General features: G+C 35.7%; 1 protein-coding gene across 4 annotated transcripts in view; it reads left to right on the forward strand.

The window, feature by feature from the left end:
- OTOGL (otogelin like) overlaps positions 1 to 26,627 on the forward strand; it is a 96,546-nt gene that overhangs the window by 51,956 nt on the left and 17,963 nt on the right. For 3 of the 4 annotated variants that reach the window (XM_035340936.1, XM_035340944.1, XM_035340952.1), the window contains 17 exons: positions 579 to 698; positions 3,235 to 3,351; positions 6,147 to 6,303; positions 6,836 to 6,862; positions 10,595 to 10,762; positions 12,338 to 12,616; positions 13,253 to 13,370; positions 14,628 to 14,707; positions 15,659 to 15,925; positions 17,609 to 18,304; positions 18,408 to 18,523; positions 19,679 to 19,856; positions 20,823 to 20,965; positions 22,116 to 22,139; positions 22,254 to 22,346; positions 23,011 to 23,200; positions 25,452 to 25,666. In XM_035340936.1, coding sequence (XP_035196827.1) covers positions 579 to 698; positions 3,235 to 3,351; positions 6,147 to 6,303; positions 6,836 to 6,862; positions 10,595 to 10,762; positions 12,338 to 12,616; positions 13,253 to 13,370; positions 14,628 to 14,707; positions 15,659 to 15,925; positions 17,609 to 18,304; positions 18,408 to 18,523; positions 19,679 to 19,856; positions 20,823 to 20,965; positions 22,116 to 22,139; positions 22,254 to 22,346; positions 23,011 to 23,200; positions 25,452 to 25,666 — 2,988 coding nt within the window. The remainder of the gene's footprint in view (positions 1 to 578; positions 699 to 3,234; positions 3,352 to 6,146; positions 6,304 to 6,835; positions 6,863 to 10,594; positions 10,763 to 12,337; positions 12,617 to 13,252; positions 13,371 to 14,627; positions 14,708 to 15,658; positions 15,926 to 17,608; positions 18,305 to 18,407; positions 18,524 to 19,678; positions 19,857 to 20,822; positions 20,966 to 22,115; positions 22,140 to 22,253; positions 22,347 to 23,010; positions 23,201 to 25,451; positions 25,667 to 26,627) is intronic. The other variant, XM_035340960.1, reaches the window with a different exon arrangement.

The raw sequence follows: 26,627 nt of genomic DNA on the forward strand, positions 1-26,627 counted from the left end.
TAGTAAGTCTGCAGCATTCATTATAGAAAAAATAATTAGAGTGAGCTGGAGCACCCCAGAAACCCGGCTCTACATTGTACTGTTATGCAGAAGTATCTTTTTCTGTATGTATCTATATGCGCATGTACGTATACATGTATTTTCATCAGCAGCAGTTCCCTAAACACAAGAATGTTGCAGCTGTCTCTTTCATAACTGCTGTTATGAATGTTCTTGCTATGTGATCTAAAATTAGAGGCAGCGAGTTTTAATCATAACAACTAGTCACTCTGCAAAATTACAAGGTAATTCACCTGAACTTTTGACTTCTTGATTGGATGTAGTACTAAGCTTTCAGAAGAAAATATTACTAAGTTCTTACTTTGTAGTTAGAGCAAGTTCTGGGAAACGTGAAGAAATTTCTATTAAATGCTATTTGCAATTGGTTACTGTAAGTATAACATAATATCAGATATTTTCAAAGTGTAAGTCAGAGTTGCATTCACCTTTTTCAGTTTAAGAATATTTTACTCCACATATATAGTCAATATTATTTACTGACTATCAGTATATGTAAAAAATAAATCCTTCTCATTTAGGGTAAACTGGCAGGTTTGTGTGGAAATTTTGACAAATACACTTCAAATGATCTGACTACATCCAACAACATGGAGGTGAGAAATGCACAGATATTTGGAGACAGCTGGGTATTAGGACAGGTAAGTTCCATATCTAGTAAAAATTTAGAAAAATTTCAGAAAAAAAAAGTCATTAATTTTAATTTATAAATGAATAGATTATTAGTACATGAAGTACATGGATTTTCTAAACTGATGGTCAGTATGCATGAGGGTATTTGAATTTTTATGTCTGTAGGTATGAGATGTGTAAATAATGTCTTATATTATAAGAAACATATACTAAATTTAAATGAAAGAAATATATACTGGATTTAAATGAAACCATCCAATCTTTTTAGGTAAGGATAAAGATCCCCGTATTAATTAATGATAACTAATTATCATTGGATAAATAATGATGCTGTCTGGATTTCAGTTTTCTACAAATTTAGATATAATTTTTGATATTTAGATTCAGACCAATTTTAAAAGCAATTGTCATTTCATGGATGTTGGAGGGATCTGGATACTGAAAACAAACATGATTTGAAAGAATAAACTGGAGAAAGAGGTGTCATCAGCCCTCCAAGGCTGCCTGCATACAAGTGAGCACAGGACGGCTTTCTCCACAGCGCAAGACAGAAATTCAGAGGTGGAGCTATGCCAAGGAAGCTATAAAATGTACATTCACATTCAATCAGTGATCTTTTTTGATTTTAGTTTGTAATCAGAAAGCAAACTGATGAAGAAGTGGTGAAGCGGTGGGAGAGAAAAGGCAAGAACAACATCAGGCACAATCCAGTAGCTTTCAGAGGAGGAGGGAAGAGGCTGGAGAGAGCAACTGTGCAACTGTGTTTTATAAAATAGGAGAATAGGTATTTTATTCATTTGTGCTGAGAAGGAGAAAGGTTTTATAGCATTGTGAATCTCCTGATAAATCAGTATTTGTAAAACACTCCCTTAGGATGCCTGCAAGACCCAGTTTTTAATCTGTTCTCTCCCTGACTCAGAGAAGAAAATTGAACCAGAATCTCTCACCTCATGAAAGAATATGATCTCTCTTCTGCTTTGGAAGAAAGCCTTTGAGGTTTTTCTCCCTCAATCTCTCCTTTTGGATCTATATTACACCACATAAAAACTTTTAATCCTGTGACCAAGCAAGGGAAATGTGTTGGCTCCTACACATTGAACACTGAAAGTGTTCGTCTTGGCTGGGCACCGAGCGTTGATGACTCAGAGCCAGGGTTAGCAGGGTACAAGGGAGGGTCCCAGAGACCAGGCCTCCATTTGCTCTCTTCCCTTTGAAAAAAATACTTGAAGAAGGAAGTGTAACTGGGAGGCTTTGGGTTTTATTCCATAAAAATTTTAAAGATACCTTTTGGTTCCAATCACATAAATATATATATATATTTTTCATTTTATCTGTTCAGTGGGTTCAGTGGTTGCTGCTTTAATAAACGGCACAGTGTTTGCACAATTTGAACCTAACATGAACTTCTGGAGTTTTATGACCTTTGCTTAACCAACCCAAACTTGCACTTGCCTTTCTGAGGCCATATATTTTTGTAAAATCTCATATAATCTTCCAGTCTCTGTGGCTGCCAGAGCACGGAGGACCTGAATTCATTATTGGCCTAGTAGGCAGCCTGTACTCAGCCAGCCTTGGCACTGCATCTGCCCTCGCAGTAGGCGTCATTAGGACATTTTTCAGAAAGGACCTTTGGCCTTTGCAGAGAGGTATCCTGGTCGTCCCTTCTGCGTAATCTAAACACTGGAAAGGCGTATTTGGTAGCTGGAGGCCTACAACCCAACTCTGCTACCGGCAAACATGCTGGCATTGGCACGGTGAGGCGTGTGGGATGCTTCCAGGGTTTCTCCCTCTGGGGAGTGGCAGCACGTCCCCACACAGCACTATCAGAGCACCCGCACAGGAGGGCAGCGCGCTGGGTGACTGCTCTGCATCTGAGGCTGTGCCATGACACCCCAACTCTGCCTACAGGTCCATCACTGCCTCCTCCTGGGCTTTTCGGCTGCACCAAGGGAGCACGCTTTCGGATGAACTTGTGTTTTCTGAGCTGAGTGTAATTTTGGTTATATTTTTCTGTTAATTTGTTTTTCTTCTTGAAGAGAGACTTAAAGAGAGGGAGCTGTATCTCAGCCCTTTTGAGTTATCGTGATGATCTCTGACTCTATTTTTTTACGTGTTGCTCTCTTCCTACCACTGCTTCTTTATTTGAACTTACAGGGCTAAAACCATCTGTAGTGTGCCTCCATTTAAAGTCAGTGCAAAACCACCAGGGATGGATTTGGACCACGTATTTGTTTGTGATGTTACAGTTGGTTGCTCTGGTAATGATTATAGTGTGTCACAAAGAAAACATTTTGTCTTCATACACTGTGCAGACAGCAGGAACATTTTAGTACTTCAGAACAAAACACAAAGATTCTGTTTTGTTCAAATGTTTTCAATTATAACAACAAATCAGGGAAAGAAGAAGATAGAGAAAATACCATGTAAACAGTATATGAGTTTTCTGAGTATGCAAGTATTGAAATACATGATGATAGTGTACCTGAGTCCATGGTAAACACATCTTTGTATAAAATGTTTGTGATGGTTTTGTTTGCTTTTAAGTGCAAGAGCCCAAATGAAACACTAAGACCATGTGAGGTACATCAGAGCAAGTTCCCTTATGCCAAAAAGGAATGCTCAATTTTATACAGTGATGTTTTCGCACCTTGTCGCAATGTGGTAAGTTTATTAAATAACCCAGATTTGCTCTCACATAGGAAAGCATTAAAATTCTAGTAATTAATATCTTTTTGCCATTCCCCTCTGCCAGAATGCCATGGAGGATACTTAGAGCCCTGCAACTATGTGGGTGGGCTATGTTTGAGCAGAGCTCTTTGTTCCTATCAAAACTGGAGCCTAAACATTACGGTGGTAACTGGGAGTCATGAGTTAGTAGACAGGACAATCAGAGTTCTGTTCTCTTTAGGTTTTATTTATATCTTTTATTTGTATAGGTAACTGCATTTTAAAGGCTTTTGTGTATATCATGGGTTTCTAAAATAAACATTTGTGTAATGTGCCTCCAGCTTATCTAAAATGGTTTTATTTTGTTAACTGTTCTGCTCAATATAGAAAGAAATATGAGAGAGGGAGATTTTAACTTCAGAGCTATCAGTATTTTTAATTGGCTGACAGCTTATCATCTGCTTTTTATCAAAACTCCACATTATGGTGTCCTTGTTTCCCCAATACCTGGCTGAGCTTGGAACTTGAGTTGCAAGAATGTCCTTAAGTTCAGTCTAGACGTGATGGGGACAACAACAGCTTGTGCGGAAATCTTTTATTCCATCATAGTTCACCCTTTATCAACGCATGATGTGCTCTGTACATTTATGCCTCTTTCTGATTTTAGCCTCCCAAAGGTATTCAATAATTGGAGGTGCTTCTTAACACCTGTGCAGGCAAGACCCACTATGACATTTTGTTTGTCTCATTTTCTTTATGACTATTAATACTAAATGAGATCGTTACACGTCTCACCTGAACCTCCTGACTTTCAGGACTGAAGTTTGATATCAGCATGGTTAGGAATTTGCCTGAAGAGGAGGTTGCAGTAGCTTAACCCGGGAAATTTATTAATGTTGACTTTGGTTACTATGTGAAGAATTTTTTGAGCATGTGCCTGAGAACACAGTGATGAGTGTATTTTCAAAGTGGAAAGTAATAAATAAAAATGGAACTTTTGAGAGTTTTTAAGAAAGAATGTCTTAAAGAAAGACATTTTCTCTTGAACATTAATTTTCCATATCTTACCCATGTTGTGATTAACATTTTCGAGTATTATTCCAAGAATTTAGCATAATGATATTAAGAAATTCATTTCAGGTGCAAAACATGGCATTTAATCATTTGTAAAGTATTTTCATATGTACATATCCATCTTGTATGAGACAGCTTGTAAAGTAAACATCTTTCAGGTGTTTTTACAACCTCTTTAGCATGTGAAAAATACCGAAAGGTACTGTGACTTCCTACCAAGGATACCTGCCTAACTACTGGCTGCACAGACAGGGAAGGTGGTTTCGAGGAAAAAAAAAATCCAAGCAGAGACAGACACTGGAGGCCTGGGAGGAACAGAAGGTGTAGATGTGGGTGTCAGGAGGTGCATGGAGCTGTGCTCTTGCAGTTGCTCCTGTTGTGTGGGCAGTGGAGGATGCTACTGTGCATGGGGGCAAGCTCCTTCACAGGGACAGGTGTCCTGTGGGTTCAGCATAGGCTGGAAAACCCCATTTTCAGGGAAACAAAATCTTGCATCTCTGGCTGGCAGCAACTGATGGATTGCAATTGCCCAGCTGAGCACTGAGCTCAGCAGGGCCTGAGGGGAGCCCTGACACCTGCAGAAAGAAAGGTCTTCCTCATAACTCCCGAACTCAGCAGGAGCTTCAAGCCTAGCTTCCCAGCTTGTCACAAAAGTGGAGAGATGCTGTTCTGTGAACAGGAGACAGGTTGAACTCTGGAGCCAGTCTGCGATTCCTGCTAAGCTACTACAGTCATTTTCAACTGAGCTAATGCCCGTGTCCCTAACCCACGGATTTTCAAAATAAGAAAAAGAGTGAAAGCAAAATGGCATCTCTCTCCAAGCACTAAAGGCAGAAAAATGGTCATCTTATCTCTGCCAGCGTCTAGCAACTGCCAGCTGAGAAGCTGTCTCAATGTTAGATAAGTGCTGCCTTGTTGCTGTGGTGGTATTTGGGTAATCTGATGAGTGCCATTGGAGTGCTCTACAGCTGAACTAGATTAGAGTCTATAAATGATTCTAAACTGAAAAATACATTGTTTTAAAGTTCCTATGTGTTGAAAAAGAACACTTTTTTTTTTTTTTTTTTTTTTGAGATCTAGCTCAATATTACAAAAAAAGTTGATTTTAATCCAAGAAATACTGTAACAGTATTATGCTATTAAATTTGGGACTGCAGTAGGATTTTTGAGTGGTGAAGTGAGTGTCTGAACTAATGAAGATTTTTGGACAAATTATATCAAAAACTTGATAAATGTAGAAATATATTTCTGCAAAATGTCACCAAGTGCTCAAGCTTTATTTTCCTGACCAAAAGCCCCTCTACAAATTGCTACTTTAATTACTCAATCATCAGTTGCAGCTCTGATTTTGCTGTTCTTCATGCAAAACTAACAAGATGTCTATAGGTGGCAGCATTTGCTTTATGAAAACACAGAACTGTCACATTCAACATGGTCTTTGGAGTCAACAAATAGAAAGCGTAGACAGTCATACTTGTTAATAAGCACTGATTAAATTTTTCTTTTGGTCTCTAAGGTAAGTACAAAATGGTTATTCACAGTGCGGTTTTTGTAAAGGATTGTATCCAAACCTTAGAAAATGTCTTATATTTGTGGTAACTTCAGACAATCGTTCCAGAGGTAGCACTCCTGCTGAAAATTGTGCAACAGGAATTTGTACAGCTCATGCAATAAAGTGCTCTCTCTCTCCGCCTGCCCCTTTCTTTTTTTTCCAGATTGATGTGACTTCCTTTGTCAAAAACTGTCATACAGATACATGTAACTGCAATCTTGGTGGGGACTGTGAATGTTTGTGTACCAGTATTGCAGCTTATGCCCACAAGTGCTGCCAGCAAGGAGCAGTGATACACTGGCGATCTCCCTCTCTCTGTGGTATGTACCTGGGCTGGCCTCACACCAGAGCCCACTCAGAGAAAGGGACATCTTTGGCTTTTCTCTTCCCAAAATTAAAAATTTAACAAAAGAAGGTGGATAATAAATACACTTTACATTTTTTTAAAGTGACCTGTGTGTTAGCTGCTCAACACCTGAACATACCCTCTTTAGAGGACTGGTTGTGCTCAGAGGCTGTTGGAAAGGCACAGACATGCCACATGTGGGGGATGCCCAGGATTCTGTGTGGGGTAGAAAAGATTTCCAATCTGTTCTACTTTTCACTGATGGTGGGAAGAGTTCTTAGCTGTACAATAGTTAGTGCTTCCGGTCTGCTGTTCTGGCACATCTATTCAAACATGCTCTATGTCACTGAATAAAAGCCAGAGGAAATAAAGTCACTAGTTGAAATACGTTACAGAAAATGAAACTTCCTCTGATGAAAGTGAATTTTACATTTTTAGGGTGAAGGTAAGCATGAATTCCGTTGTTAATTCATAGTAATAATATCCTTGTTTTCTTTTTCTTTTAGCTTATGACTGTGAATATTACAATCAAGGTATGTAGTACTTAATATTACTCTCTTTGATCCATCCCGGTATTTATATACCTTGTTGAAAATACATAGGCTTCATGTTTGCTAGTATACCACCTAGCGATGTGCTAGAAACAAATCTATATTCCCTGATTACAACATCAAAACTGTTTTTATAAAGCACTTGGTTGCAGGCCATTGAATAAAACCCAGTAATTTCTCACGTTGACCACTCTAGAATATGGAAGGTGTTTTTGACATACTGTTTATCATCTTTCTTTCCGTACTATGCTATTTTCAAATACTTTTCTCCCCACCTATTATTTTGTTTCTCTTTTAAAAACAAAAACCCAAGACACACTTGTCTTATATTGGTTCACTCAGACTAAACCTGAAAAACATTTAGTTTCGTAATATCTCTCTTTAGCTGTTATGATTTATCTATTGGCTTATTTATTTATTTGTTTGGATTCTTGATTTGGGTATATGAGTTCAGTGAGCTCAGCAAGTTAGCAAACCGAGGCTCCATGAGTCTTTCTGCTGTATGTCCAGAGACAGTGGGAGCATGGAAACAAACAACTTACCTGTAAGTAAAAACACACATCTGGAATCTCGGATGAAATATGATACACTGCACACAGAAAACAAAACTAATTATAGCTTGTGCTGAGAAGAGTCTCTGTAAGCTGCAGCAGTGTTGGAGGTTATCTCATTTCTGTGCTCCCTGTTCCCTAGGGTAGGATTACATAGTCACAATCACTTGAGTTCTCTGGACCTTCAGATCCATTACATAGAAGAGGTGACAAATATGTCATTTGCCACGTATTCCTTGCTCATTTAATATCATTATGTCACTATACTGACTATTTATTGCAACATAACCTCTGATTTGTAACAAAGGTGTTTTCTTCCACTTAGGCAGACACAGTAAAGTATCGCTGGAGGCAAGGGCTTGTATGAACACATTCCTTTTATTCTTGAGTTTCACAGGATGAGTCTGCACAAAATTACTTTTTGCCACTGTCTGTTTACTGGTGTAGTGCTACAATATAATAAAATATATGGAAACTGGATATTGCATGTGGAATGTTAAAACATGAAAGATTTAGTTGATGATTAAGGAAACCCACCATTCCTTTTTTTTTGTGTGTGTGTGTGTGTGTGTGTGTGTGTGTGTGTGTTTCTTCCATTCACTTCTGCTATAGGTATCTAAAAATGCTGTTTTCTTTTGTTGTTGTTGTTGTTTTTAAATCATTTTATTTTTTTTATTTTTTTTTTTTGTGTGGTATCTCATAGTATTTGGGATTTGACCAGTGTGAATAAAAACAGATAATCTCACATTAGTAAGGGATTCAAATACTGACACATTACTGTGCATCTAACGTAGTTATACATGGTTATTATCATTTGAATTTTCACCCCACTGAACTAATTGCCTTTGGTGTTGTGAAATTTAGTCTTTTTATCCAGAAAGGAATAATCTAGACCATTCCTTTGGTCTCTGATGATACTGAGTTAAGATAAATCATCATCATCATAATTAATCTGATAGGATTTTTAGAAAAAAGAAAGAAAGAAAGAAAGAAAACCTTCATATTTTATTAATATTTGTCACACTCATTAATTTATGCTATTGGGTTTTATTCTAAATTGGCTTTTTTTTTTTTTTTTGATTTTCCATCTTATATTGACATATAAAAGAGTTTGCTCTAGTTCAATTAAGAATTCAGTTGAATCAATTGATGAGATGATTCTTTGACTTGACATGTCTAGTTATAACTGATTTGCTTCTGCTTTTAGTGGGTGAAGGTCAGTGACCTAGCTGTGTTAAATAATCTTAGTATTCCCTGATGTCTCAGTTCATAACCTCAACTTTTTCAGCATGTGGGTGGATTGCTGTGCCATGCAGCACATTTTGGAAGTCAGGAAAAAGCTCTAGAAGGCAGTTAGCTTGTGCTTGTGCTCCAGAATTTAGAAATGAGACCTATTACATTTTGAAATTGGTAGGATACATGATTTTCTGCACTGGCCTCACAAGTACTCTACCGTAAGATAACTAACTCCTGTACCATAAAGTAACTAACTTATAATGAGAGCTGTATTCATGTAATAAACTTCCTGTGACATCCCTTCTTAGATTTGAGATATTGTGCAAGTGTTTGTAGGAAGTGAAAAGAAGGGAAAATTGGCTAACTGCAATCACACAAATGTGACTTTTGATACATCCTTTTTAGCAACTTGCATCCTGTAATGAGCATCATACAGTAGACAATGCTTTTCTGCTTTAGAAAGTCCAACCCACTACATTAGCAGAATTTAGATACTTCTAGGTGTACCTGGCTTCCTACAATATTCCTTGCAATGTGGAATTTTGTCTTACTGAAAAAGTAGTAAGAAAATCAAGGATGGCATGTGTTGACCATTGAATGACATCAAAACACTTTCTGGTGTGTGGGATGGCTTGTCCTCTGATTCTTTTTTGCTGTGCATGATGTCAAACTGTTGAATCTTTGTGGAAACTTCATCAGTTACAGCTCAGTCCTGCTTTTGCTGAAGTCACAGGCAAAATGTCTGTTAGTATGTGGGGATGAACATCCCATGATTTAGGGTAGAGTCAGTAATTGACTTGCCACTTCCATAAAAGGGATCACTTTGTGGCAAGTTTGTGAGCTTCCAGTACATACAAATTCCAGCATAGCTTCATTATAAAAACACTAGTTATTTTCTTGCAGTTTTCTTCAGAAAATGGTGTTTAACTTCTAGCAAAGCCAAATCTCATTATTGAGATAAGTTCTTCCCTCTTAGAAGAGTCATATCAGAGAGCAGATGTTCTAGGTTAGGAAGGGGGTTCAGTCTTCTCACTGGAATTAAAGGATTAAAAGCTTTCTCAAAATTTACAAACCTTGTTTATTACTCACAAGGCAAGGTCTTAGAAGTATGCTGCTCTTGGTTCTTTCAGTGGGGTATAGTGACAAAGACTGATGCTGTTATATCTCAATGTATCCCTCTGAGCCTTTCCAGCCCCGCAGAAATAGCTTTAAGGGTGTGTTATAGGATGTCTGGGGCATAGTTGGGACAGCAGCATTTTGGCAGCTGTACCAGCTGAAGTTGTCACCGCTATATTGGCATGAACTTTTGGATGACTATGTGCTGAACCAGACTGGAAAATTTAGCTGGTCATTTTTCAGTAGGATTAGTTTACTGCTGAAGTACTTAGGATGGCATAATAAATGGGGTTGTAGGGGGACAGAAGCAAGTGGTCTGTGGGAGAAGATGAACTAGACAACTGCTTAAGCAAGGGTGCTGCCAAAACTTCAATTACAGCCTTCTTTTTTAATTGCTTTGTAGATATTGGAGTAGTTTCAGTGTCTATTTGGAGAATAATACTAAAGTTACTGTGTTGGTATTCCAAAATATGGAAATAAGGACATGCAAAAGACAAAATACTACACAGAGGCAGCCCAGACTGCTTTCTTGTATGTTCCATGTTATGAGGATAGCTGCCCACACTTTTTTATGCTCACTTTGTATCTATTGTATTCTGGAAAGCAAGCAAAGAGGGAGTACCTTGAACAGATAGATGCAGACCTACTCCAGCATAATACCTTGAGGCTTTGAGCTGTAGTTCAAAATATATTTGATTCCAGGTAAGGTGAAATATTTAAGGCAATATATTATGTCAGCTAATGCTTAAGTTTTGTATGTTATGCAAGTAGGATTGTTTTTTCTTTTTCTATGTGATTTTTCTTCCTTTAGGGCTTGGTGAAGGACCCTATATTTTGGCAAGTTCTGGAGAAAATGACACGATTATAGGAGCTAATGTATCTAGTAGAAGGATATTTCCCCTGCCTAGAACTGGAGCATATGGAAATGTATTTTTCAGTTTCATGATAACCCCAGGTCTTTTCAAAGATAAAGATTTATGTAAGTGTTCTCAACATTACTGTGAATATCAATAGATATTTTTCAAACTATAAGAATGTTTTTTGCTGCACCTTCTAAACCTAAAATAGTCTAGATATTTTTAGTTATTGGAATAATAACAATGAAGTGTTCTACTTTTGAGGAGGAATACTGACTTTTTGGAAAAAAATATTGGAAAACCTACCTGCCAGCTCTAAAACTGACTTTTCAGAAATTGGTTTAGATATGCTGCAAAATCTGAGTGAAGAATTCCTTCTTGAGAAAAATGTAATTAGATTGTATAACTATAAAATGGAAAAATTTGCATGTGTACCTAAAAAGTAACATTTCTGAAGATGAGTGAAGAAAATTTTGTCTCCAGTAAAATCATTTCTTTTCTATCTCTTCTTTTTTGTGACTTTTAATGCACCATAAAGCATGCAAATTAGAACAACCAATCTGACTCCTGCATTATTAGTGAGCGGCATCTCAATATAATGTAGAAGGGAGTTTCTTAGGTCAACAGCTATTCCTAAAGTCTATTCTTCATTTATCAGATACAGATCCGAACAATATAACTAAAAATAGATGTTTAAATATTTTGCCTTCTGCATATGTTTTCTTTTCTTCACGTACACTGAGTTTGTGCCACTGAAGTCAATACTGACTTTCTCGTTGTTTTCTGTAGCTACAGAATTTAATTTTTTGACAAAATCCTAAACCCGCAAAAGTCAACATAGAGAATGTATTTACTGTAAAATTTTACTGTATTTACAGTAATTAATTTGAAACTATAGTCACAAGCTGTGGACAATTTTCCATGTAGGTTTTTAGCTACAATTTTAAAAACAGAAAGTATATAAAATAGAAGAATAAGTTCAGTCTTGTCCAATTATACAACCAGTGTCAAGTATAATTAAAATATTCATTGTGTCTGTGCAGTACACAGTTTTCATATTTGTGAGGGATGAGGTATTGCTCATCTAGATTAAAGATATTGCCAGACTGTATTCAAGGTGAAAAACAGATCTGAAGTCAGCCTTACTCTAAGTTCTTAAATTCTCAGGTAATTTTCTTCACTTTCAATTTTTGGCAGGAATAGAAGAAACAGAGGGTTGAGTTTTTTATTTGCCCACAAGTTTCCTTACTGTATTTCTGGATATGACGGTGTAAAAAAAGCTTGACATGAAGATGAAGTAAGGCACACTCTTACAGAATTTGCGATGTTACTTACTAAACAAATTTCATTGCAGTAGAACAGTTGGATATCCAGAGCTGAGGAAAAACTATCTCCATTTGAGCATATCCCAAGCTGAGACTGCTTATGAATTATTTTGAAGGCTGGTAGTAGTAGGCTGAATGTAGTTTTTATCTGATTAGCTCTTTGGTGAGCTCTGCATTATGTGATCACTTGAAGTTTCTTTTTGACCTGCATTTCTACCTTTTCCACACTATAGATTATTTATTTATTTATTTATTTTCATATAAAGCAGGTGTTTAAAAGGAGCCACTTAGCCAATATATAGATTGGATATCACTTTCAGACTGTTTTCTATGAAAAGTTTGCTATTAATTTTTTTTTGTCTTTTGTCGAAGCTCTCTCTCTTGTTTCCCTTGAATCTGCTGAAAGGCCAAACTACTTTCTGTACATACACGCTAATGAAACCATTGGGCTGGAACAGTGGCAGGCAAGTGCCTCCTTTCGGAGACGAGCCACATTTTTCCACCACCAAGGCCTCTGGAGTCCAGGGCTCAGTGCCTTTGAACTGCACAGTAAAAAAGGCTTTTTCATCATTCTCACATCATCTGGTGTTAAAGTGGCAAAGTATGATGACTCAGAAGAATTCAAACGTCTAAGTAGCTTTAGTATTGAAGGTAAATTTTGCATAATCCACAGGATAAGTTTGATTTCTTCTGCTTGCCTTCAGAGCATTTCTCATACATTAGCAATAATAATAAGTATTTTTATCCTCTTCTTAATTACTATTCTGTCTTTGTCTTCCATTCTACATCCAAATGTTATTATTTTCTATTTTTTTGCAGACACAAAGAACACTTTATCTTTTGACTATATTTTAATTGTTTTATTCTTTCAAAATAAATGTGGCATGTCACAAAAAGTGCATGTTAATATCTTGTTATTGATCTACAGATATCTTTTTTTTTTTTTTTCTTAAATGAATGGAGTAACAGTATCACATTTGAAACAAAGAGTACATTCACTATGATTAACTATTTTTAACTGATCTTTTTAAACAGAATGTGTTGTGAAAAATGAGTAGTTGTTTGTATCTTTGATGTTTCAGTGTCTTTTACCTTGATTGAATTTAAAATACTTATTCAAATGACATAAATGAACAAAATCTCACCTATTAAAGTTCTTGAATATTTCTATACTGGGTTTTTCTTCTTTACATTTTTCTGAAAATTCCAAGGATATAGAAAATACTATAAATTTATAGTTTTTTTGACTGCTAAACCAATAAGTAATACCTTCTCCTTCTTTCTCAGAACTCAGTGCCTCTGTGCCTTATAGAAGGATGTGTGAATGGAGATATGAATCTTGTGCTAATCCTTGTTTTAAAACATGTAGTGACCCTGAAGGAATAGCATGTAAATTTCTTCCTCCGTAAGTCAAATTAAGCTCAATATTACTGCTATATTTTTTCATGAAATGTTCATACAGTATGTTTTCTGAAAATTACTTCAGCTGCAATGTCCATTAATTTTTAGTCATCCAAATTTCAATAGCAATTCTCACAATTAGTGTGAAAACATTTGCAACAAGCCACTTGTTTTCCATATTATATATTCTTGTTTACATGTGGTCTTTTGACATAAGTAGGAACAAAGAATAGAAGGTATTTAGCCTAGGGGATTAGCTTCTGGTAGTGGTAGGTTGACATATATTAAATGAAATGAACTCTGTTCCCTTCAATGGATATGATATATACAAATCCTAAACTAGTATCTCATGATACTGTAACTGATTTAATCCTTCTGGTGGTTAGAAGTCTGAGACCCAAAAGCTAGAGGAATAGTTAGGGTGAATGACGCCCTCTCCTGTGAGAGAATGGAACTTTACACTAAAAGATGGTCTTTGGCACGACAGGAGGGATTTTACCCTGCTGGTGTTAGTTTGTTAGTCTAAGTAATAAGTTTTCCTGTTTCCATGGATCTCCCTGGCATCTACAGAAAGTAATTTTTTATAAATAAAACAAAAGAAAATATGTATAAAAACTCAAGACACAAAATCCGGTGGAAAAGAAATGCTATTTTGAATTTCAGATTATCTCCGTGGGCCTATGCAATCTATGGTTAGGATTATTACTAATATAACTGATTTCCTGTCTTGCTATTTTTACATTATATCTGTATTGGCACACTGGTTGCTTATTGAATGATTTTATTATTAAAAATCCCCCCATAATTAAAAGGTAACATAATATATAGACTTGTCTGTACTCTTCCACTCTGAAACTGCACAAGAACGAGACTTTTTTATAGAGTCAGTCTAAATATTGTAATATCTGAAATGAACATATCTGTGCAAAACAGCACTCTTTCAAGTTAAGTTCTTGGTCCTATTGGAATCTGTTCAGCTTAGGCATCTGAACTTCCACCTGTGTGTGGAAGCAGAATGCTCCAAAGCCATCACATCCATCAGCATATGCAAATCATTGATTATTAATAATTTAGAAACAGAATTGTGCTGTCTCATTGACCTTAAAATGACTCATAATTCTGTGTTCGTCTTTACACTGGAAAGTTCTCAGAACTCTGATGGGGAAGACATTCAAATGTCTCGTTTTACCAAAATGAGATAATTTAAAATTGATTCATATTTCTGCTGTGGCTTTAGAATTAACTATACAATATTTTAAAGGGTTGAAGGATGCTTGCCGTACTGTCCCAAAAACATGATCCTTGATGAGGTCACACTTAAATGTGTTTACCCAGAAGATTGTAAGTATATTTTATGATATTGATCTAATCTTATAAATTGTTTTACAGATAATGAGAAGCAATTTAATCAGATGTGTTTTGTTTTTATTATTATTATTATTTATTTTTATTAAATGTTTTAACAAAATATCTTTCTGTTGAAGAGCTTCTCTCTGGGAAGTAGGCTCCATTCCCAGTCATCCAAAATACATCTTCTACATTCATATGAATATCTATATTGAATCCCTTCATTTATCTAATAGTGTGAAATTCAACATTTTTGGTGTTTTTAGACTCACTGTAACTGTGATTTGACTATATAATGCTAGAGTGTAATATGTATATGAAAGATCTCAAATGGAAAAAATATAGCTGTGGTGAAAAGTTCAGACTTTTCAGTAGGCGAGCCATCCCTAACAACTTCCTTATATCTATTTAATAACTTCTGGTGGGTGAAGATACCACTATTTGTTTATTTTTGGAATATTACATTCTTTTAACACACCTATTGCATTTTAGTACTTCATTTTTTCCTTTACAAATTTAAATTAATTGCATTTTGATATTTGCTAGTATAAAGATATCTCATATATTATATTGCCTTCCAAAGATATAAAAGAAGATAGCATACTCTATAATCTACTTATGCCTTTTTTTTTTTTTTTTTTTTTTACTATTTTAGTTTACTGAATTTTTCATAGAATTCCCTAGTTGCTTCAAAACTGCTCTGCAAATTCAAGGTTTTCAGTAATAATAAAAATTGGCTACTCCATTTGCAAAGAAAATTAGAATCTTCTTGAGAGTGAGTTGAGTTCCTCAAAGCCATCAGGCAACCTGGAACCATTGGTAACTTATCTTTTCAGCAAAATTATGCTCTGATTTATTAGTATTTTAATGGGACTTGAATAGATGTCGCTATTTTGCTTTACCAATAATCCACAAAAGACAGTGAAATGTGCATTTTCATTTTAGGTATACCTGTGACACCTGTGGAATCAGCAATTGAAACAAAACCTTCATTGTTATTCCCTCACATGATTACTACCACGAGATTTCCTCAGAAACATCCTATTCTTATTACTTCAGGGACTGAGTCAACTCGTACCCGTATGATAACCGAAATTACCACAAAGGCAAACACAACTTCAGCAGGAATTAATATGTCAGCGCAGTCCATTACAGACTTTTATTCACTGGAAGCATCTAATACAGACACCTATTCAACATTTTCATTATCAAGTACAGTAGAGCCTTCTGGTGTACCTCACAGCACAGCAAGCTCTTCTGTCCTTTCCAAACTCATATCTTCAACAGATTTTCTAACTGCTTTTCAAACCTCAGCAGTCACATCACATACTGTCAGTTCTATCCCATCTATAACTTTACCTATTCCAATAGCAACTTCAACAACCTTACTCACTGCCAGTCCTCTTCCAAGACATTTTACATTATTAATACCCAATTCACTAGGGGTAGTTCCACTTCCACTTGAAGCATCAACCACTCAGCTAGGATCTGTTCCCTCTACCTCAACAAATTTGATCTCCAAACCATCTTCTGCCACTTCTGAGCTGCCAGCAGGGACTGTGAGGAGTAGGAGTCCTTCAGTAAGTCATTCTAAGGGAACAGGAGTATCTTCTGAAGTGTCTTTGCCTGCTCTGCTGGCAGGCAGAGCAACTTTCACAAGACCCATATTTCTTCTAGGTTCACAGCTGACATCAAGTACACCTACTTCTCCTTTATCCACTTTGTCTGTTAGAACTATGTCTGGTTTTGGCCAACCTGTATTTCACTCAACACCCATTTCTGCATTGACTTCAGCAGCTCCTCAAATTCCTAAAACAACTAGATTTGAAACAAGTTTTCCTCAATTAATCACAGCTTCATCTTCAGAAACAGCCAAACCCTTATCTAAAACTTCTCTGGTACCATTAAATACAAGTTCTTTAGATAGATTTTCTCCAAGGCCATTTTTATCTTCAGTGGAAATTTCAGTGACTGTTTCTAAGCAGATATCTCCATTAATGAAAGGCAGTATTTCTGCTGCTCTGCCCATAGTGGCTAGATCTTCACCTCAAGTTGCTACTCAAATCCCTATAAAAACTTCTTCAAGTCCTTCTGTAACACACACAGTCTCAATACCAGTGTATTCTCTGACTACTTCCCTGAAGCCCAAAGCTATGAGAGATGTCACTGTTGTCTCAAAAAGTATTTATAAAGAACCTTCCACATCTTCAGTGTCTCTACTAGTCAATCCTACAATCTCTGATACGTTTTTAGCAAGCTCAGCCTCAACAGAAAATAAATACATAATGCCCACTGATTCCTTTTCACTGTCATTCATTTCTAAAAAGCCAAAGAAAACCATTAGTTCTACAGTCTTCCCTATTAGGACATTAATATTACCTCCAAATGCAACATTAACAACCACTGAAAAAATTACAGAGTACCTAATAAGTCCTTGCACAGAGATGAAAACCATGCCCGTTGCACAGAGTGCAGGCACTTTCTTTCCTAAAGATCTTTCTTTTACAACACCATCATCTCTACTTAAAATCTTATCAACATCACAACCATCCTCTGTGACATCTCATACTACAAGTTTTTCAGTGATTCCCATAGTCAGCAGGACATCTTCTTTAACACAAAATATAACTGCTACCCAAACACCAGTTTCATCTCTAGATGTACAAGGAGCCTCAAAAAGTCCAGTTACAGACTTTGCAACTTCTGCAGATTTTTCTACATTCACTTTAAACATTAGCTCTTGTACTTGCCTTTCAGCAGCACTAAACACATCCATTATAATGCCCTCTTTACTAATGCCTAAAACTCCTAAGGTCACTTTAGAAAGCCAGTCTGGCAGGGTCTCCATGTCTTCACCTCCTCCTAAGACCACTCTTATCTCTACTGTTTCTCTAGGAAAACAGAGTTCTTCGGTAAGTTCTTCAGCAGAAGATGGAACAATATCAGTCATGTCAGCTGGAATCATCACTCAATCCACTACACCAATGATAATGAACACAACAGTGAATGCTACATCCCTAAAAACACCTTATACTTTTGTAAAAATACCACCTAGTTCTTCAGCCAGTTTATTAATTGCTTCTGACACTACTGTAGCCCCTAGGATTACTACAAAAACCTCTGGTTCTTTTGTTGCTGATTTGAAGTTTCATATGGCTTTACCTTCAGTTTCTACTACCGTAGAAACACCTGTGTATGTATCACACAAGTCTTTATTTACATCTCCAGCATCTCACGTTTCAGAGAGCAGTAAAGAGACTCCAAAAATGACAATCATTAAAACAACTGGTACTACAAATCCATTATCACAGACAAAGAGTTCTTCATTTACAGCTTCAGAATTTAAGTATGCAACCTCATTTGAAAGAGCTTCAGATACTTTAGAAAGCAGCCAGACTTCACATTTGCAAAGAAATGTAACCAAGACAAAGGCAACCACAACAGAGAAATCTTCCCTGCTGTATTTGACAGTACCTGCAAGTCAGAGTTCACCCTTTTCAAGAGAAAGAAATATAACCTTAGCAAAAAATCTCTCTGAAGTTCCAGATGTAACAACATCAGATTGGTCTAAAATCCTAACACAGAAAACAGGTAAACCTTATTTCAATTTAACAGAGCCCAGAGTTGGAGAAGAGAACCATAATAGATTTATCCCATTCTATTGGTGAAATTCTATTGCTTTCTTCCCCTTCAGAGACTGTGGAAACACAATATTCTCTGGCAAGCACAGAAACATTGACAGCTATAGCTGACAAGGCTTCTTCTGGTACAATGATGCACACACTGTTGTATACATCTTCTGAATGTGTGGTATGATCAGTTTTACTTGCCTTGATATGTTAATGTATGGATATCTATACTGATATTCAGCATGTTATACCAGAGATTTTAAGTATCGCTTATTTTTGTTTTATTTTTTTTTCTATTGTGTAAAAATGAATTATTCTTAGAGGACTGTTGTATCACTGCATTTTTACTGCCCTGGTATATTTTGCAACTTAGATATGTTGCTCAGGAAAAAAATAAATAAATAAAAATCTAAAGCTACGTGCTGGTTCTAGACAGCAAAACATATTTCTGAGGTGCAGAAAAAAGCCATAGTCCATAGAATTTGAAGCTTTGTGCATAATCTGACCTTTCAGTTTTCCATTTCTTTTGTTCCGTTAGGGTGTAAAATGATGGGAAAATGCATGATACTCTATTTTTTTAAATGCTTTTGTGTCATAATGCTTTATCTAGAGTACTCCACTGTCACTAGATGGAACAGGAGGGGTGTAGGTGAACTGATGTTCATCACTGTCATCTGTAACATATAAGCAATTATTTCCAAAACAACTGATGCAAATAACAACTGCAAGATAATTAAGTCTGTACAGCAAAGTTATACACTCAGTATCTACATTGGAGGACATTTTTGCCTCATCCAAGCCTTTTTGGCTTGTCAGCCTGAAGGATTTAACTGGCTAAATTATATTCAGACTTCTGCTTATTTTAATGCAATTTATTTGAATGCCTTTTTTGTTGTTGTTGTTGTTTGTGGGTGTGTATTTAATCTCTCTGAGGAAGTGCTACATTTTTTTTCCCAGTGTTCTGGTTACTTAGGGGTCTTTTACTTTCTAGTACTACCAGTGCAGAATATTAATTTAATGATATCTCTCTCTCTTTTATTTTTATTTTTTAACCTGGGACCAGGTTGCCTGAGAAAGATCTGAAGGCTATAGTTAGCTTGCTGATATCCTATGCATCTCATGGTAGTCAAATGCAAGATCAGGTGTTAGCTTGTACTGTATCTAAAGTTGCATGACAAAAGAATATTTTGGTCCAGCTTCCAGACCCAAAGTCAAATATGTAGGAGGAGTCACATAGATATGTTAATTCTGTCTCAGAATAGGGCAGTAAACTAGCCATCACTTGTACAATGAGTGTAAAGTTGATTCTGGTTGTTTTTTTTTCCATATATGACAGCCAAGATATCTTGAACCTGTCGACAAATGTAGCCAGTATATATGTGTTAATATGGGTTGGATGTTATACAACCTTTCAAGGAACTGCCCTAAGGATGCACAGAAGCCAGACTGTGGTTTTCGAGGAATGCCAGTTCAAGTTAACACTGATAGTTGTTGCCCAGAATGGGAATGTCCCTGTAAGTCACTGTTTTATTATTATATACTTACAACATAGAGACTTCATATGGAAATTTCAAGTAATAAATTAAGGGATTAATACAGTGGGTAGATTAAGTTGAATACTGAAATGAATTTAAAGGGCTTCATCAGCAAAACAATGAAATATAGTGAATGCTTTCGTATCTTTGAATTAACATTCAGGAGAGTCAAAAAGATTGTTGAAATGAAAACATTGCTATTAGATCTGCAATCAAATGTCAACATTTTCAACTGAAAATCTTCAGAATTTCTGTCATTAGAAAACATTGAGATGTCAACACTTTTGGGAAGAAAAATTAAATACTTGCTTTTTCTGAAAGAACCCCCCAAAATGTACTCTAAATTACTCTAGATAACTCTAGATAGTACTCTATCTATTTAGTACTAGAGTTATTAGTTATAGTACTCTAAATAACTCTAGAGAGTACTCTAATTAAGTACTCTAAAAGGAGTACTTAATGATATTTAGAAGCTGTAGAAATGTGGAGCAGACTGTCTATCAAGGGAACCAGAAGGTCAAAGAGAAGTCATATTAAAAGCCATACATCATTTCTGAAACACAGATCATATTTTAAAATATTTATTTCAAGATATATTGGATGTGTATCTTGCTATCACTATGCCAAATATTTGTATACATTAGTGTACATATTTCATCTGACAATGTACAGATTAATTAATCTTACTTGTAAAACATTGTTGTAAGTGAAAATTTTTACTATTTTAAAATTTCCTGGGCATGTAGCACTTGATTAAGCTATGTCCACTGAATAACATAAAATGCTTCTCCTTGTGGCTCAATATGCTGTCCACAGAACAATGCCAGCAATATATACATGAAAGGACCTCATATGAATGCAACTACTGCTCAAACTAGAAATGTTTTTAGAAATGCCTAGTATTCTGTTTCATGGTAACCTCAATAAATGACAGTTCTTTTCTAGGTCAATGTTCTGTGCTGTCTGAACTGAGTATTATTACATTTGATGGAAACAACATAGCCCTCTGCAATATGGCTTCCTACATTTTAGTCAAGCTACCAGGAGAAACTATTGTTGCTCATATTGAAAAGTGTCCTTCTAATCAGGTAAGATACTTGCCTTTCCTCAACAATTTTTGTCTTGAATGTTTGGGTTATAGGTATGAAAAAGTGCAAAAATGCATCACTAAAAAAAATCAGTTTTTATAAATTCAACTGAATTTATACTTTACAGTATTGTCAAAATAAAGAAATATTTGGAATAGTTGCAAAAGTCTTTTGCTTTTATTTAAGGAAGGTAGTAGGATTTCGGGATTAGCGTGATGAGATACTTTGCAGTTTTCTACCTCTCTGCATTGCCTGCAGAGGGAGTCCAGACATTTCATTTTTGGACTGCCATTTTTTGCCAGGTCAGTCTCATCTTTACAGTCTGCTCCTTTGCATTGTCCATGGTTTTTATTCATTAAGACTTTGATCAGTTGGCTTGCATTTCCACCTTTGGTTTGTAGATAAACAAGTTCCTCACCAGGTACTTCATCAGGTTTCTTTCCTTCTCATCCCTCTTTGGTCTCATAACCACTCTCTAACACATTCTGGGCAATGGTACATTTAAATTTTAAGTCCTAAGTCTTGCAGTGTTTTAGATGTTTTCTTTTGAATTGCTCTCTTTTCCCTGTTTCTTGGATGCAGAAAAAAGGTGTGATTGCAGCTTACATAGGCAATTGAGAAGTCTGTAGTTGTATTTATTTAAAATATATTTTCTAAAAGGGTTTTATAGCATATGCAGAGATTCATAAGGCTGTTAATGAGTCTCTCAATGTTAAAGTGATTCATTGGAAGCCAGCTGAGCTGCAATCATGTGTGGAAAGATGTCTTCTTAAATAGTTTTATCAAGGTTAAGGCAGGGGATTATACTGGGATGACCATTATATCTCTAAGTATTTTTTTTTTCAACTTGTCTATGTCATTGAGTTGCCTTTTCTGTATTATTTGCCATATAAATCCCTTTTATTTAACTTTTTAATAAGTAAAGAAGGTTTCTAAAATTAGTTAATTGAAATGTGCAATGCATTAGCTGGGAAATGTGTATTATTTTTTATTATTTATAAGGAATATACTGGATGATTTAAATTAGGAAGCTTATTGTAGAAGAACTTTTAAACACAAAGAGAACATTCAATTTATTCTTGCCAAATAAGAATTCGGCTGATTATCGTTGTAATTCTAATCTACTTTTTTTTTTTTTTTTCTTTTCCAGAGTGCAAATTCAATAAGAAATCTAGTAAGTACTTTTTTCTTTTATTATTTATAAATTGTATGAGTATTACACATATTGAAATAATTCTTCTACTCCTTAAAACTGTAGCCAAACTTTTTTTATCACTTTTCTTTCAAGGTTCCCCCTGCAAGCACTTCAGGGCTCTGCTTTAAGAAGTTAAATGTAACAACACATACATCTAAATTACTTATTAACCGTTTATCAAGAAAAGTAAGTATATATCACCAACATATAGCATGTGTACGTTTAAGAGATAACTGGAGAGCTACTCTGTTGTATAATGCAGTAGGTCAGGCTTATAATGAATGTACTACAGGAATAGGATTACTTCTGCAGTTCATGTTCCCGGTAATTCATAATGTGCTAGAAGAAAAAATAACATTTCTGATACTAAGCTTCACTTGCCTGTCATTTATGCAACACTTAAAGTGTTTTGAGATTTTAAAGAAGCTGCAAAAGGCATTTATATTTGGAACAATATTTCCAAAAAACCTAGAACAGAATAGTTTTCCAAGATGTGATAAATATTTAGGTTGTCATTTCTGCTAGACAGTAACAGATTTGAACAGATAACTATGAATAATCAGAATAATCATTTGGTTTTTGTTGTTTTGTTTTACCAGATGATATAGGATAAATAATATTTTTTGCTTCCTTAATTAGAAAAGACTTCCATATCATTATTTTTTCTCATGCCTACTTCATCGGCAGTTAGAGAGTCACTAACAGCAAGCATTGTGATGTAAACGAAGTGACTACTGCTATTTTATGTGGCAGACACTGTAAAATTATTTTTTGCTTTAAGATGTAAATAAATACAAAATACATCCTTGCAATCTGTTTTTATCCCTAAAAGGTATTTGGTTTATTTTAGGTAGTAGTGGATTCTCTAATTCCATCATTACCATTTTCAAAAGAAGGACTGAGTATTCAGGATACTGGTGCGATGTATGTCATTAATACCCCAGCTGGTATTAGCATCAAGTGGGCTCATGTTACAGGCATCATAGATATACAGTATGGATTACACTCTAACACATCAATGAAGACAGAAGGACTTTGTGGTGAGGCTATGGTGACAATTAATTACTTTCATATTTATTTACAATTTACACCTTCCTTTCGTGTCTGAGATCTGTTATCCCTATAGCTTTCCTTGTGACTCCCATTAATTACACTGACAATCATATTTGAGATGTGCTTGTGAATTTGTATTAATTAGCAGTAATAAATCAGTAATCCTGTTTGAAAGCAATGCTTGCTAACAGAGCAGTTTTCATAACAATAATGATCAATACACTATATTTAACTTTTTTTTTTGTTTTGTTTTTTAAACGTACTCATCTCTTCCTGTGCTAAGAATATCACTGAAGTCAAGCAAAGAAAAGGGCAAAACTTTATATGGAGAAGTGACTGCTGAAGAAGTTCAAGTACAGAGAGTATGCTTCAATGATTATAGGAGAAAGGGATAACTATAGAATGCTGGCAGTGACAGTTAGTGCTATACAAATACTGATATAAGATGTAACTTGGGAAGGGTCTGAGTTCACTAAGGATGGTGAATCCAATTCCAGACCTGTTAATGTTGGATCTAGGATCAAAGACTGTTTAAGCTATCTCAGACTTAAATTACAATGACAGCAAATTTTGCATGTTTAAGGCTTCCCTAATAATGTCTTTATAACTCTACCAGTATGAATTTTATGGAAAAGTGTAAGCAGGTATTCTAGAGTAACATTAATTGCATCATAAATGTTAATTTTCTGGTGCATTTATTTTACTGAAATCTATCCCATATTGACCAGAAAATATATATTTATATATATTTCAATCTGCTTTTAGTTTTAAAAGCAAACAAAATAATTCAGTTATGGTTTACATATACATTCTAAGCAAATTAAGTATTTAAAATCAATTTCTGTATTTTGCTTGAACAAAAGGAAAGTTCTTCTACATCTTGTGAGAGAAGGGGAATGCTGGCTGCAGCAAATACTGCACCTTTTCCTGGTATCATGCCAGTATCATCTTCTCTATTCAAACTGGAAAGGTTTTGATAAGATGAGATCACAGGTATGAAGTATTATAGAATAGTTGCTCTTTGTGTCATGAAAAGACTGGAGGAGGAATATGCACACAACTCCAATCTCAGCTGAACAGTGCTGCTCTACCTGGTATTTTGCAAAAAGTATGAAGCCTCAGTTAGTGTTTTTTCCTGTCATCTAATGTTTGCTTCTGTCTGGAATTCTTCTGTCCTCTCCACTTCATACTGAAGAAAATGTTGGACTATGTGGTAAATTGTTTTTATTTTTACACCTGTTCTGCAGTTCTGTAGGGTGATCTTACAGAATTCTAATGCCAGTACCGGCTGTGGGGTGGCATTGGGACAGCAAGAAGAAGCAGCGCTTCAAGTGCTTCTTATCGTGCAAATAACATCTCCTGTATTTCCCCATGTTGTCTGAGAGAATAGCAGGGCCTGTCACACCAGCCTAGCCCACCGGGGTCCCTGGAGGGTATCAAGATACAGGGTAAAGTGGAGAAAGGATACAGAAACTTTGAGTGTTATGTCTCTGGGATTTAAAACACAATTATGAAGGTTAAAAAGGCTGATGTTACTGACTTCTAGTGTGTTCATAAGAGATGCGTATTTCCATTGACAAATTAACTAAATACACTAATTCTAAACTAACTAACTAACCAAATACACTCTATTTACATTCTAACTCAGATAGCCAATTGATGATCGGGTATTGGGCAGTGCTTTTTTGAGTGCTTTGGTATTAATAAATAGGTTTGGAAAAATATTTTCAATAAAGAAAGCAATTTGTTCATCAAAAGCCTTATTTCACAACTTCTTGCATTTAGATGTCCAATTAAATTTGAATAAAGCATCAGATTGTCAGAGATGTACAATTAATTTGAAAATCATCTACACTTACTCCCATGCAGCTGATTGCTATTCAGTAGAACAGCAGAGAATTTGGTGCCATGTCAATGAATTAGCCCCCTCAACAGCACATTTTGGTGACAGTTTTTCTTCAAACTTCATTCATTGTTGGGAAAAGTATTATTACTTGTATTATATGATCTGCTTGCTTTGCTAAGCTGATCATGGAATCATAACGAGATGGTTGGATCTACAGTGGACATGTAGTTGCTGTCATTTATAAATTCAGATGACTTAGTCCCACATGTGAACTTGGTGCAATGTTAATTTTATCAATTGCACTTTTCTCTTTCAAAGGAAGTAATAATACACTTTTTTTTTTTTTTCCTTGTTTGCTTTTTTTTACTTTGAATGCGATGCTCTGACTCCAGGGGTGTGTAATGGAGACCCTACTGATGACCTGAAAATGCAAAACAGGACCATAATTACAAATATGGAAGAAATTGAAATGTTCATTAAGAGTTGGGAAATTGAGAAATCTCATGATGTGACAACTAGGAGGCCAGTAAGAAACTGTACTGAAGATAACTGCACATACTGTATAGAACTGTTAAACAGAAGTGTTTTCGTTCCTTGTCACAAGAAAGTGAGTACAAAGTTCCAAGAAATTCCAGGTGCAAATTAAATGGGAGTTGCATTGTTAAGAAAGGAGTGAGAGAGATGCAGACTTTTTATGTTTTGCTTATTTTCATGAGTTCATAACAGGGTGGCTGTAATGCTTTTGTCATCTTATCCATTGTAAATAATTCCTCAGGTCATGCTATGTAAAAAGAAAAGTTCATCTATATGGATCTCTGTGCTTTAACTCTGTTTTTTAAATCACTGATTACGCAAAGCTCAAAGAAGTGGCACCAGTTCATCATCCCAACACAGGGGTATTCCTAAAGAGTGATTTTTTAATAAAAGCTTGACAACAGTCACTACAAATGAATGTTGTATACAACAGCAACTCATGTAGTCTAAGACTGATTGGACTAATGAATTTTCCTGTTAAACAGCTTTTGATGTTACTATTATGTCGACAGTTTGGTAGCTTTTCTTACAGAAAATGTAATAATTTATTTCTGGAAACTGTGCTTTCAAACAGAGATGTATCTCTAGCATGCAGACTACCACTAGAGCAGCACAACTGCTTCCCATGATGGGAAATGAAAAAAGCCCATCTCTCTCAGCACTGACTTTTCCCACTTAATTCAATATAAAAAGGATTAACTATTCAAGTTTATTTCTCAGAAATGGACATGTCTAGATTCCCAATTCAGTTCTAGCTCTTCTGCCTTTCCAACCTGGATTTGCTTTGCATTCCTCTCTGTGGTCTTCATCATAGACAAATGCTCTTACAGCTATTGTAGACAGCTGAACCCCTTCCTTCAAAATCCCAAGTCCTCTCCTCATTTTTCCCAGGCAGAAAAAATGGGGGGAATTATTCCTAAAGACATGGTTAAAAGAGATTTTGTAGCTATCTGACACAGAAGATGAATGGCAAGGAATGAACTCTAGAATCAAGAAGGGAGAATAGCATCAGTGGGCTATATGTTTTTCATAAT

Source organism: Oxyura jamaicensis, chromosome 1 (genome assembly GCF_011077185.1).
Source record: "Oxyura jamaicensis isolate SHBP4307 breed ruddy duck chromosome 1, BPBGC_Ojam_1.0, whole genome shotgun sequence".
Taxonomy (NCBI): domain Eukaryota; kingdom Metazoa; phylum Chordata; class Aves; order Anseriformes; family Anatidae; genus Oxyura; species Oxyura jamaicensis.